Raw genomic sequence first — 13,693 nt, forward strand, 5'->3', positions numbered from 1 at the left:
AAAGGTAAAGGTAAAGGGACCCCTGACCATTAGGTCCAGTCGTGACCGACTCTGGGGTTGCGGCGCTCATCTCGCTTTATTGGCCGAGGGAGCCGGCGTACAGCTTCCGGGTCATGTGGCCAGCATGACAAAGCCGCTTCTGGTGAACCAGAGCAGCGCATGGAAACGCCGTTTACCTTCCTGCCGGAGTGGTACCTATTTATCTGCTTGCACTTGATGTGCTTTCGAACTGCTAGGTTGGCAGGAGCAGGGACTGAGCAACGGGAGCTCACCCCGTCATGGGGATTCGAACCGCCGACCTTCTGATCGGCAAGTCCTAGGCTCCGTGGTTTAACCCACAGCGCCACCCGCGTCCCGAAACCCAAGAGAACTGGTGCCAATTAGGGTTAATGGTCCTGAACCAGATGGGCCAACAGTCTGACTTGGTGTAAGACAGTTTTCTAAGTTTCTATGCATTTAGAAGGGCTGATATTTTTGAGCAGCAGTGCTGGAGCCTTTGATATGCTCCAACATGAGTGACAGCCTCTTCTCTGGAATATGTAACATGAACACACCAGGTTTGATGATCTCCATCCCTGAGATAGCAGGAGCAATTACTGGCATTTGTAGCTGGCCATTAGCTGTTGGAATGCTGTTTAAATGCCAGGCACAGCCAATTAGGCTTGGTGACAGATAGCAGCGCCTGGAGTGATGTGGGAACCAAGGCCCAGTCAATCTGTCAAGTTCACTCAGCACACCTTAATGGTGCCAAGTTTTGCCTTCCTAGCATGACTTGGAAATTGTGTGAATTGAGGTCGAACATTCTCTTCCTCCTAAGGGACAATTACATATGATGCCCATGATATTGGCCACAAGGGTCACTGGGTTACTTTAGGCAGGTCAGTCTTTCCCATTCTAATCTACCTAACCGGTGTGTGTGTGTGTGTGTGTGTGTAAGGATAAAACGTTCTCTGGAGTGCCTTGGAGGAATTATTAATATATGCCCCATATGATCAGTTGGAATATTTAGGAATTATGGGAAATGCCTAATTAAGCGGAGCTTGCAGCAGCGAAGCCTCTGGCTGTGATTGCTTGAGCTAATATGTGGTAGCTCAGAATATTCTGTAGTTTTAGGGAGCAGCATAATGTGCACTCCCAACTCTCTAGAGGAAGGGAATTTTTGGCTGTGATCAAAACATCACATTGGGCGCAGCAAAGGACTGGGAAGAGGGGCAGGGACATGCAGTCTAGAGCAGGAGTCAGCAACCTTTTTCAGCCGTGGGCCGGTCCACTGTCCTTCAGACCTTGTGGGCTGGACTATATTTGGGGGGGGGGGAATGAACAAATTTCTATGCCCCACAAATAACCCAGAAATGTGTTTTAAATAAAAGCACACATTCTACTCATGTAAAAACACGAGGAAGGCCCCACAAATAACCCAGAGATGCATTTTAAATAAAAGGACACATTCTACTCATGTAAAAACACGCTGATTCCTGGACCGTCCATGGGCTGGAATGAGAAGGTGAATGGGCCACATTCGGCCCCTGGGCCTTAGGTTGCCTATCCCTGGTCCAGAGGAATGGAAGCCAAAAGAAGGGTGTAATGAGCTAATAAAGAGGAACCCAGGGAAAAGACCTGTTGGAGAGCAAGGCTTGAGGGAACGGAGAAAGGGAACTGCAGCAAAGGTTAGTCATAAATGATGCTCTGAAGAAACGTAAGGCTGAGCATTCATGTTCAGGAGATGCTGAATAACGGAAAGTGAGCAGAATGTTTTGAGGTGTGGTTTGGCTGCAGGATAGCAAAGTGGGACAAAATAGCCAGTGGTCTTGAGGAAGCGCATTGAGGGCATTGGGTGGAGAAATTAATCTGAAGAAAGGAGGAGAAAGGAGAGCAGCCCCAAAACAGTTCACAAGAGCCGGAGACTAGAGGGGTTGTGCACTATTGTCAGGAAAGGGAGGAAGCCAAGGTGTGGATTCTGCACACTGTGGCTTCTGCTTTCACTAAGGTATTTCAGCCTCACAATTCTAAGGGAGAATGAGGTTCATATAGCAGTAGATGGCAGTTTGGGCTGAGTTTCATTTATTGATCTGAGCCAACCAGCCAATTCTTTGGCTGCAGATGCTGTCACTAGTGTCTTTGGTGAGTTTCCTTTCCAGGCGCAGTACATCTTGGTGACACTGCCATCAGTTCTAGTCTCAGCTACAGTGGGTTCTTGGGAAGCAGGTCGCCGCCCTTTCTGAACCCATGTTTCCCTTCTCTCATAAACTAGTCACATGTCTCCTGTCTCTACATTATTCCTCCTTTGCTCTTTCTGAAATCATCTGTAAATAACAGTCTCTTTGGTGCTTTGCACAGTTGCTGCTGTGACAGATTTTTATTTAAATTAAAGATGATATGTTTGCAAGGGAGCTTTTATATTTAACTATTTAGAACAGCGTTTTGTTTTTGTTTTCAGGGGGAACTGAATATTTCACCAGCAGTCTTCATTTTTTCCAACCTGTCCAAATCAGCTTGTTTGCTTTGCAATATCTGGAATGAAGCTGTGAAGCTTTTGTCTCTCACCCACCCCAGTTTTCTGTCATCACTAGGTTTGTGGAAAGCCATTTCCCAGAGGTGGATCACTTTGGGAAGCTCCTGTGGTATTTCAGGAATCTTTCTGTTCTTTGCAGGTTAAACAAGTTTAGAGCCTCTCAGATTACTAGAAATATGTTCCATTAACACTGAAAACACAAATGAAGCTGGAGTTTAACTCATTCCTAATTGTGGGCAGCAACATCATTTGGGAAAGCCTTAGTAATGAAAGCATGGGATGTGGATCCCATTTTGTATTCCATCATAAAAGCAGAATATTTCTCAATTGTACAATGTTAGATTTAATGCTTTAGCGTAAATAGGAATTACTGCCGAATGTGTCGAGAGAGATCTTGTAAACGGACATTCTTTCTGTGGAAATGTGCCATTCGCAACAGAACTATAAGTTTTCTGAGATGCTCAGAGAATAGTTGATATATTCAATGCCACATTGTGGAAGTGATGAAAGGAAAGAGAAAGAACCATCAAGTCTCATTACTTGGTCCCAGAACGGGAAGCACAAGGTGAAGAAAATGTTACTTTCCATTGGACCTACTTCTGTTGGTTGAAGAGTATGCTAACAACAAACATTTTACTGCAAATGAATATTAAAAAATGAATATGTACAATTGAGTTGCACTGATTCCTCCTTCAAATAGAATGAGCCACTCAAACCCTGTATATTCCTGTGCTTGTGCGTGTATGCAAATTCTTGGGGGAGGTGCCAAACTGGGTCTTTGACCTGGGTGGAAAAAAGCCAAGTTTCGCCCCTGATTTATGTTTCATTATGCTCCCACTGATGGCATCAGAACCATACTGGAGTTTCTGAAATTTGAAGAGCTTGTAGGGAAATTCACAACAAACAAACAATTAAAAAAACCAGTTTGTATTAACTGAACCCAATTCCAAATTGAGGTGACAGGAATTCACCCATCAATACTTTGCTGTATAAGTTCAGTCCCATCTCCACAGCACAGCAGCTTCTGCAGATGTACTTCTGCTTCTGCAGCCCTAATGATGGTTTTAGAATTCAGAAATCACTCTGAGCCCATAATTAAGCTTCAGGTTGGTTTTGTTTTGATGAGCGTTTGAGAAGGGGGTGGAGGTAACTTCCAGCTTATAAATGTCTGCTTGGTTAGCTTCATAGCAGCATGCATTCTGCATTCTGCAAGACTTGTCTGGAGGCTTTTCCCCTGGGATTTTCCTTGTGAGCAGTAGCAGAGGGTGGGCTCGTCAAAGCTGCCGTTCCGACTTCTGGCAGAGGGGGGGGGGGGGAGTCTGAGGGCACAAGGGCTGTTGCATAAGTAGGAAAAGAACAGAGGCTTATCACAAATCTACATTGCGCTGTGGGGTGGAGACATGCACCACAAGGAAGGAGAGATCGTGTATCCGCTGAATCGGAAGGAAGAAAATAGGAATATCCTAGTTTTGAGGACGTGCAGGAGGAGCTGCCAGTAGTGGGAAGCGTGTGCTCAGCTTGTCTTCGGCCCATGATTAAATTACAGCGCCAGGCAAAGGGATCTTTCCTCTACGCAGTATCTCTCTGCAACTCTGGATAGGCAGGTGGGAATTGTTGTGGGGTTCTTTTAAATGGTTCAGACTTGATGTTTTGTTCTCTGCAGTGCTATTGTCATGTCTTTAATGTAGTGCATTAGCAGCAACAGACTGGAGTGTAGTGGCGCTTATTTCCCCCCCCCCCTTCAGCATATTAAAAAAAAAAAGGATGTTTTTGTCCCATATGTGCAGCAGCAAGATAGTAGAACACCCTCCTGTTCCTTGACTTCTTCCCCTTGCTTTTTAAAAGCTCTCGTTCAACATCTGACAAGAGTGGGTGCCTGTGTTTCACTTCCCTGAGTTGCGGGGAAAGTGCCGGATGGGAATAGTTCTCCACTTGCCTCAGTGTCACGTAAAACTTTTTGTCATTGAGTTTGCCTTCCTGTCAGAAGTCTGGCGCTCCTCATTTTGGTATCCACTCCCTTCAGATTGGATTAGATGGCATCGTGTTACACGGACTGCAGTTTCTCCGTAGTTGAGCGGCAGTTTAAAGGGAGCTGCTCTTTCATTAGCTCATGTTTTGGCTGCCGGACGCCGCCTTCTCTTACTCACATGCGCACACCCCTTTGGGGAGAGGAAAATGAAAAGTCCGTCCCTGTTAGTTTGCCTTGGTTCACACACACACACACGGGATTCCGGCACTCTCCTCTGCCGTGGGAGAGAACGAGCGCAAGAGAAAGGGTAGCTATTGTTCGACTGCCCGGAGCCAGGGAACTGGATAGAGAAGCTTGGCCTCAGTTTTCGTCCTGGCTTTTCTTCATTCCACACTGTCCAAGGCAGAGGACAGACAAGGAGTGTGGCTGCCGAAAGTGGTGCTGTTAAGACGGGGGCTGGCATGCCGGCAGGACCATGACTGAGGCACCGGCAAGGTCACAGCATGCAGGTTTCAGGTAAGGTTCCCATCAGCAAAAACTTTAGGGGCATGCCAGAAAGCCTGTTGAGGGGCGGGGAATGTTGCATTTTTCTTTCATAAAAATAGGTGCTTTCCTATACCATCTGCCTTGTATCAAACCCTAACCCTTTTATCAGTGACTTGCATATCCTAAGCGAAAGGTTAAAAGAGAAGAGCCCATTGCTCCCTTTCTGCTCCCTTTTGAAATCTGAAAGTGTTTTGATATCGCTTTCCAAAGCCTACTCTTGGTTTTACAAGTAGCAACAGCAGCACAATCATATGCATATCTGCACACAAATAGATCAGCAGGAGTTCAGTGGGACTTACATTTAGGTGTTTATAGGATTGTGGCTTATGTTATACATTTGCTAAATATGGAAGTTGAATGAGCGAGCTACGACAGGTACAGTGCTGGTTCAGTATGAAAACAACTTTTATTCTCCTTTCAATACGTCATTAACAACACATGAGAGTTTCCAGAAAGAAGTTGCTGTAATTAAATAGTGTGTTTACTTATTCCAGGCCTTTTAAAATAGTTATTGGCTTAAAGCTTCATGGAGGCTGGTATATAAGGGTAAAAAAAAAAAAGTATCACTATTTTAACATATGAAATACTTGCAGTTGTGTTTAAAATATGCAGCCCGCAGCTGGCATGATTAACATGTAATCAGTGTCAAATTGTACCAGGCAAAGCTTCCTGCTTTTCTGTGAAAGTGGAAAAAGAAAAGCTGTTCCGGAAACTTAACAAGTTGTTCATAGTTTGTGTTCATGTTATGAAGTCTCCTGTTAAGCACTGTGATCTTCTAAAATACAACCTGGTTGGTCCATGTCAGATAGATCAGAATTTATTTTTCTGTGCATTTTGTGCTAGAAAGTTAATTCAACTTATGCTAGATTTGTAGAGTTAATCGAGGTGTTTCTGAAGGTAATGGCAAAATGGCTGCCCATGCTATGTGTTGAAATTGCTGCTATTTTCTGAATCAAGCTCATATATTTTTATGGGTGAAAAATAAATGTAGAGCTTGTTATCTTCCTAATAGTTGGAGAGCAAGGAATGTTAAGGGGGAGATGGTCACCTGACACAAGGTCATCCCTGTATCAAAAATCACCACTTATCTTTCGGCTCTAGTTTTCCAGTACATGCCTGGTGGTGACCTTTGCTCCCTGGCTCTGTCACTCAGCCATCAGATTTCATTCTCTGCCCTTTCTCTCCAAATGCCCTCTTTGCTTACAATTGCCCCCCCCAAACACCCAGATGCTGATGCTTTTTTTCTGTCCATCAGATTACTCCCTAAAACATATATTTCCAATGTAATCTCCCTGGTCCTCATCCCCTACTGAAATGAAGCCCTAGTACACGCAACTGAACACACATTCTTCCCTTCCCTTCCTTATCCTCATTCCTATCTTCCTCCCCAACCCCCATTAGCCTCTCTCTCAGCAAATTTTAAATCACAGGTGAATAGCCTGTGGCCACAGGACAGCATGTGATCTTTGGTCTAATTTCATATGGATGTCAATGGGGCAGACGAGAGAAGAAAGTGTGACCCCACCCACCCGCTTTTGGCTCCATCCCTAACCACTGCCAATATACGGCCCCAAGATATCCCTGAAGAAATTCAGTCCTCCCCACTCCCATTTTAGATTACAGGGCAGGGCCCTACCTGACTTGTGTTTTTAAAGCATCATGGAGCATACTATATGAACAACAACAATAAAAATATGCATTCATTTAATTTCATGTATGAGTCACTTCCTACAAGACATCTCAAAGTGATTTGACAATAAAAATGTATGTGAAAACAATGTTAGATCCAATTACAGGTATTGTTGTTGTTGTTGTTTAGTCATTTAGTCATGTCTGACTCTTCGTGACCCCATGGACCAGAGCACGGCAGGCACTCCTGTCTTCCACTGCCTCCCTCATGCTGGTAGCTTCGAGAACACTATCCAGCCATCTTGTCCTCTGACACGCCCTTCTCCTTGTGCCCTCCATCTTTCCCAACATCAGGGTCTTTTCCAGGGAGTCTTCTCTTCTCGTGAGGTGGCCAAAGTATTGGAGCCTCAGCTTCACGATCTGTCCTTCCAGTGACCACTCAGGGCTGATTTCCTTCAGAATGGATGTGTTTGATCTTCTTGCAGTCCATGGGACTCTCAAGAGTCTCCTCCAGCACCAGAATTCAAAAGCATCAATTCTTTGGCGACCAGCCTTCTTTATGGTCCAGCTCTCACTTCCATACATCACTACTGGGAAAACCATAGCTTTTACTATACGGACCTTTGTCAGCAAGGTGATGTCTCTGCTTTTTGAGATCCTGTCCAGGTTTGCCATTGCTTTTCTCCCAAGAAGCAGGCGTCTTTTAATTTTGTGACTGCTGTCACCATCTGCAGTGATCATGGAGCCCAAGAAAGTAAAATCTCTCACTGCCTCCGTTTCTTCCCCTTCTAAAACCTCCGCTTAAAATGCTCATTTGGAAAAGTGCGGTGCCTGTAATTAACAGGAGGGAGTTCTAAAGGGTAGTTGCCACCACATAAAGGCCCTGTAGCAAGATCATATGCAGTGGACCTCCTGATGAGGTTGCTTGTCTGCAGGAGGTCCTCTCCTACAGAGCACAGTGGTCAGTTGGCTATAGATGGAGTGAGACAATCTTTTGGCTATCCTGGTCCTGAGCTGTATAGGGCTTTGCGTATCAGGACCAACTAATTGAACTTAGCCCAGTAACTGATTGGAAGACACAATGTTGTTGTTGTTGTTGTTGTTGTTGTTGTATTTATGTATGTATGCCCTCCGCTTCTCCAAGAACCATGACTCAAGGCTGCTCACAAAAGCTAAAACAAACATGGCCAAAACACATGAATCTAAAAATATCTCTCCCATCCTTCTGGCAGAATTATGGCCTGCCAAGCAAGTCCCTCCTGTGTAGCTATTAAAAGCAGAAGCAAAAGACACATGCTACATGTCAGCATGGCTGAATGTGGTCATGGAGGCAACAGTTGACGCCTTCACAATTAAGCCCTTCATTTTCCTTTAATACAGTGTTTCCCAACCTTTTTTGTGCAAAGGCACACTTGTTTCATGAAAAAAATCTCGAGGCACACCACCATTACAGCCCCGTGACGTCAGCGCGCAGCGTCACGCCGGGAGGGACATGAATTGCTAGCAAATTACATAATCACCTCCTTGAGGGCTGGCTCATCTTCTCCGAAGGCAGAACCCCATTAATTAACAGCACAGACTCACACCATAGCCAAGACGAGGGGGGGAAACCTCAGTCATGCACAGTCATGCACATGTGGGGGCTAAATGAGGATGAAGACCGGGCAGAGAGCAGGGTTCAAATCACCCCACCTGGCCAGGACAATCCCTGGGTGCTCCCTTGGGCCACTCGCCTGACCCGCCTCGCAGGGCTGTTGTTGCGAGGATAACACGCGGAGAACCACGCGCGCCCCCGGGAGCTCCTTGGAGGAGAAAGCGGGCGATGAATGCAATGCACGAAATATATGAGAGGCGACCAGGTTTTGCAGGTGAGGGGCCCCCGCCAGCCTCCGCTTCCAACACCCAGCGCAACGACGCCGAAGTTTCCCCCTGGGCTCGGCTCGGGGAGCAGCGCTGCTCCCCCCCGGCTCCCCTTCGCCCTCCCGGCTCTCTCTGCCGCCCACTGGGGACCCCCCTCACCTGCCAAGTCCGGAGCGCCGGTGGAAGTTGCATGCATGCAGGGCGCCGCGTTGCCATTGCATTGCACTGCACTCCATGCAACGCCTGCACGCATGCATTGCCTTGCACGCCCACCAAGGGGTCTCCCCGCGGTCCGATGCGTCCCCTCCGGCACGGATGCAGCATTGCAAAAATAAAAAACCCCGATGCAGCCCTACCTGGGGGGCAGCCTCCGCCTCCGCCGCTCTGCGGGGATCCCCGGGCTCCATCCTGCCGCCCGATCTCCGCGGGGGCGCAGGCAGGCTGCGCGGGGTCTGCGCGGAAGAGCCCCTGCCCACCCGGCCGCCGCCGCTGCGCTCATTCCATGGCCGGGAGAAGAGCGCTTCAAACAAAACGCCCGGCCCGCCAGGCCATGCTGGGAAACGTAGTTTGCGCACACCGCGCGGGCGCGGAGCCCAAGGGCGAGGGGACTACGGATCCCGGCAGCCCCCGCGCCAGGGACGGAGGGGGAGAGGCCGGGTGCAGGGATAGAGGGACGGGTGGGCAAGCGAGTGAGTGAGTGGCAGCCGCCAAGCCTTGGCCGAGAGCCAGGAAGGGCCTCCCCGGAGGAAGAGGAGGAGGAGGGAGGCGCAGAGCGGGAGGGAGGGAGGGAACCCCAGGGGTCATCTAGTGACGGCGCCCCAATCGAAAATTTGACTTTAAAAAAAAAATCTTTCGAATTTTTTAATTTTTCCCGCGGCACACCAGGCAACATCTTGCGGCACACTAGTGTGCCGCGGAACAGTGGTTGGGAAACACTGCTTTAATAGCCTTTCTGGCTGCAAAGTTGTTGCTGGCAAGTTGGAAAAGAGGACAGACACCATCACTTGCCTCTATGCCATAGGCCAGGAGTTCTCCAGTGCGGTGAGCCTCCCTATGTTTAGGAAAAACCTGATTGCTGCAGGAGAGGAGCAGCTAAGGCAGAGTTCGCTTCTCATGTGGAGCGAGAAGGACTATGGTCAGTGGCTTTTTATGAGGAGAACAAGGAGGGGCATCTGGAAAATGCACCCAACGCAGTAAGCCATGATGCTAGGTGGGTACAGCACCCCATCAGTGCTACTGACTGGGAAGGGGCAGTACAATGTATCTGTCCTCTTCCTTGGAAGAACCTTACTGGAGCACAGAATCCCGTGTGGTCTGCAGCAAATGTCACAGCTGGGTATGGAATGATAGGACAGGACTTTAGCCATGGTGTCTTAAGATCTAGAAATAAACACAAGAGAGTTAGGGTTGAACAGTCGCAATAGTATGTTATTATTTCAGTTACATGTTCTTAGATATAGTTGCAGTGAGGTTTAATATATTTCACAGAATTGTAGGGTTGGAAGGGGCATGAGGAATTATCTAGTCCAACCCCCAGCAACGCAGGAATCCTGCCCACAGCCAGTGGCGTAGCGTGGGGGGTGCAGGGGGGGGCCGGCCGCACCGGGCGCAACATCTGGGGGTTAGGGTTAGGGGGCGCAAATCCACGGGTTAGGGGCGCAAATTACTTGCTTTGCCCTGGGTGCTGACAACCCACGCTACGCCACTGCCACAGCTGCCCCTGACCCCTTTCGCCTGAGGCTTTTATCTCAACAATCCGTTCAGTAGCTCCATGCCATAGGTTAGTAGTTGTTGCTTTCCTAAGACTGTTCAGTTGGTTAGTGTGTGAGGTGAGTTTTGAACCAATGACGTTGCAGGTGATAGATTAGCCACTATACAACATCAATGCCGTGTGATTTATTTTGGCTTTTTAATGTTGGATTATTTAATTTGCCTCTCAGGTTAATTATAAGAGCAAGTGGAGAAATAAGATACAATCCCTATACAAATTTGTAAAATAAACAAGGCACAAACCTAACTTCAGGGAGAATGGTAAAAAAAGAAGCAGGTAGCCGTTGTGAGAACTTTCACTTTCTCAACTATTCATTCTGTATGCTATTGATTGCATATCTATGGCTCTGAATTTTAGGAGAAACCAGATCCTTATCCACACACCCACACTCACAAACTCTGCACTACGCTGTCCAAGGACTGACATTTGGCTAATTGGTGCTTGGGAAGTGCCTTCAAGCCCCGCTTTTACCTGCCCCACACCTGGTGGCATAGAGGGCTGTTGTGCCTGGCTCGACTGAAACAGCTCAGTTCTCCATCCTGATCGAAAGCAGCAATAGGTAAAGCTAAGAATGATAGTAACCAAACCTTGTAACACGTTGTGCATGTATATAGAATACGAAAGAGAACAGCACAGTTGTAGTTGCGTAGATTTTCAGCAGCAGATGAAATTCCCTTTTCTGCACACTGAGGCTCCATCCCCTTTGCTTCTGGTCACCTTATGTGTAAAGTTTGCATATTGGCAATTTCAACGTGTCATCTTAAATTCTGCATTCTTCCTTAAAACACCTCTAATATATTGAACTCAGGTCCAGATTTATGATGGCTATGCAGTCAAAATGGTGCTATTGATAAACAACAGAGAGGTATTGGCAGGCTCAGGGGAACCCCAAGATTTATTGAAGTACCCAAAAAGAAAATTAGGGTTAGCCCTCCTGCCCCCAAGGACTGAGCATACTCAGTAGCCACAGAACACTAACTATCTGTTTCAACACTTGAGTGAAGGAAGGGAATGGAAAACCAGGGAGGAGACAGAATGGTTCACCCTGAAAGAATGCATTGCTGGCTAGAATACTGAACAGAAACAGTCAGCACTGCAACATTATGTTGCAGGTCTCATTTGCATGTAATGTGCATTGAAATGTGTGGGGTGGCTTTTTTCCTACCTTGGCTGATAGCATATTCCTCTTGTCAGACTTTTTCAACTTAGTCATGTGGCTTCTTGGCCAGTACTATCTACTTTGGGACATACAATTCCAGTCCCACCTTTAAAAGCTCCCTCTCCGGGGGACAGAATGGCAACCTCTGTTGTTTTGAACCACGTATGGGTGGGGATTATTTTAACAATGCTTGCCCTTCATTAGCCAAGGAAGCGTCTGTTACGACATAAGGCCACTCCTTTTCTTTCCTGCCTTCTCCTGAACTTGCTTCTTGCTCAACAGGCTGCTTGGTAGTCGTTTTTGTTATGTGGGCACCTGTTCAAAAAGAAGTGGATCTAACTTGGGCAGGTAACATAAAGTTAATGAAACGGCCCTTAAAAATTCTCAAAAACAAAGGTGAGTTTCAGTAGTGAGTTTCCGAACAATTAAAATGACCTTTGCGTGAAGAGGCTGTCTGGTTCCCCCACTTTGCCTTTTCTTGGTCAGTACTTCTGCTGCCCCTCAATAGCTGAAGGTGCTCCAGACCAGCTGCCCCACTCAACTCGACCCACATTCATTACTTGTAAGAATGCTTCTAAGTCAGTAAATGCAAATAAGCTCATCAGTACAAATGTTCCCCTTGACAGTCCTTTTCCCAGAGGAGTCTTTGAGGAAGTGTACCTAATTTGACTGACTTTATCAGAATGCATAACCGGCCCCAGTGGCTTGTAAAGCCCAAATTTCATATGCTAAACTTGAGGCAAACCTGGAAGTTTTGCCAATCCTGGCTCCCTGATTAATGCGCCTGTGTGCTGTGCTTGTCAGCCAGTTAGCACTCTGAGGCTGCTCATGCAACAGGAACAGAATCTGACAGTCAGCCCATCTGGCTTGGTATCGTTGGTGCTGACTGACAGCAGCTCTTCAGGATTCAGAAGGTGTTCTTTTCCAGCCCTTCCGAGAGACCTTAGGACCTTCTTGCAAATCAGATGTTATTCCCCTGAGTAAAAGGTTGTTCTCTCCATTCATTATTATGTGTTCCCTTAACACACCATGTGTCATCAGTCACATCAGTCACTATATTGTTTCCACATGGGAAAAGGGAAGTTGAGGGAAGATGTCTTGCCTAAGGATATATAGTGAGCCCATGGAGCCATTCACCCATCAAAAACCATTGAAAAAATTCCCCATTGACGGACACATTAAAGAATTAAAATAAACAGAGCCACACAAAAGAGAATTATCCACACCTCTTAACACAGTGAGACTGTGTTGGAATTTGAAATAATTGTTTCCTGTCTTTCCAGTTATTTACACACACACACACACACACACACACACACACACACACTGCCTTGAGTATTTTTGCCAAATGCACTGTCCTCATGCACCTGACTCAGGAAGGAGTACACACTGGAGCATAACTGTGGAAACTGCAAACTCTCACCAGCATTTTGTTGATTATGATATGGAAGTGGTTTAATTTGGTAGTACTGTTACCAGCGACCATTGCAAAAAGTGAATTCTCTCTTAGTCCCTGTGCTGTGATGCTGCCTCATGGCTAGTGAAGACATTACGATTGATGGCGTTAAGACAGACACGGCATTTGCTCTTAATTTTCTTTTTCAGGGAGCTGCTCTGCTTTAGGGAATTAATGACGCAGGCTGTGCCTTACCAATCTCTGCAGCTGGACCAATTGCAGCAGAGCAGAGGAGGAGCTTCGCACTCAGCTGATTCCAGCAATCCTCTGATTTCCTTAGTATCTGAAAGGATCAGGCAAGGACAAGAGGGGTGGAGCAGGACTGATGACTGACATAACATATTCCACCCTCAACTTTGAGAAATCTGCCTGGCTCATGCAGAGCAAGCAAGCTAGTTTGACTTGTTATGGGCATGTTAACCAACTTCAGGTCCTATTATTACCCATCAGCTCCTCAATATATTTTACACAGACGAATTCTTTATTGAGGAGCTGATAGGTAATAATAGGACTTTCAGATTACGAGAAAGTGAATGTCACTCAGGCAGCATAATACAACAGCAGTGGGGCCCTGAAGAACATGGAATGGGTCTTAAGCTATTCTGTCTGTTACAGGTAGACAATGCTATTTCAGGGGCATTATAAAGCACTTCTTAATTTCCACGAGGGCTAGAAACTTGCCAACTCTTTCTTTCAGGGTCTCCCCCCAGCTCAGATTCCCAAAGGAGTTGCACATCTTAGTGTACATGCTTCATGTTCCATATTTGGCAGAGTGGCTGATGTAAGGCAGA

The 13,693-nt window shown here is 46.7% G+C and overlaps 1 protein-coding gene across 12 annotated transcripts in view; it reads left to right on the top strand.

Moving 5' to 3' along the window:
* Positions 1 to 13,693, top strand: part of RASAL2 (RAS protein activator like 2) — a 241,905-nt gene that overhangs the window by 131,588 nt on the left and 96,624 nt on the right. The window contains exon 1 of one of the 12 annotated variants that reach the window (XM_083507021.1): positions 3,880 to 4,116. The exons of 9 other annotated variants lie outside the window; for them this stretch is intronic. Coding sequence is in view for 1 of the 3 variants with exons in the window: in XM_083507020.1 (XP_083363146.1) it covers positions 4,985 to 4,997 (13 nt within the window). In the remaining 2 variants the exon portion in view is untranslated. Of the gene's footprint in view, positions 1 to 3,879; positions 4,117 to 4,702; positions 4,998 to 13,693 lie in introns of those variants that run through there. 2 more of the 12 variants (XM_083507023.1, XM_083507020.1) reach the window with 2 other exon arrangements.

This window comes from Podarcis liolepis (assembly GCF_965112155.1).
Source record: "Podarcis liolepis genome assembly, chromosome: 6".
Lineage (NCBI taxonomy): Eukaryota > Metazoa > Chordata > Lepidosauria > Squamata > Lacertidae > Podarcis > Podarcis liolepis.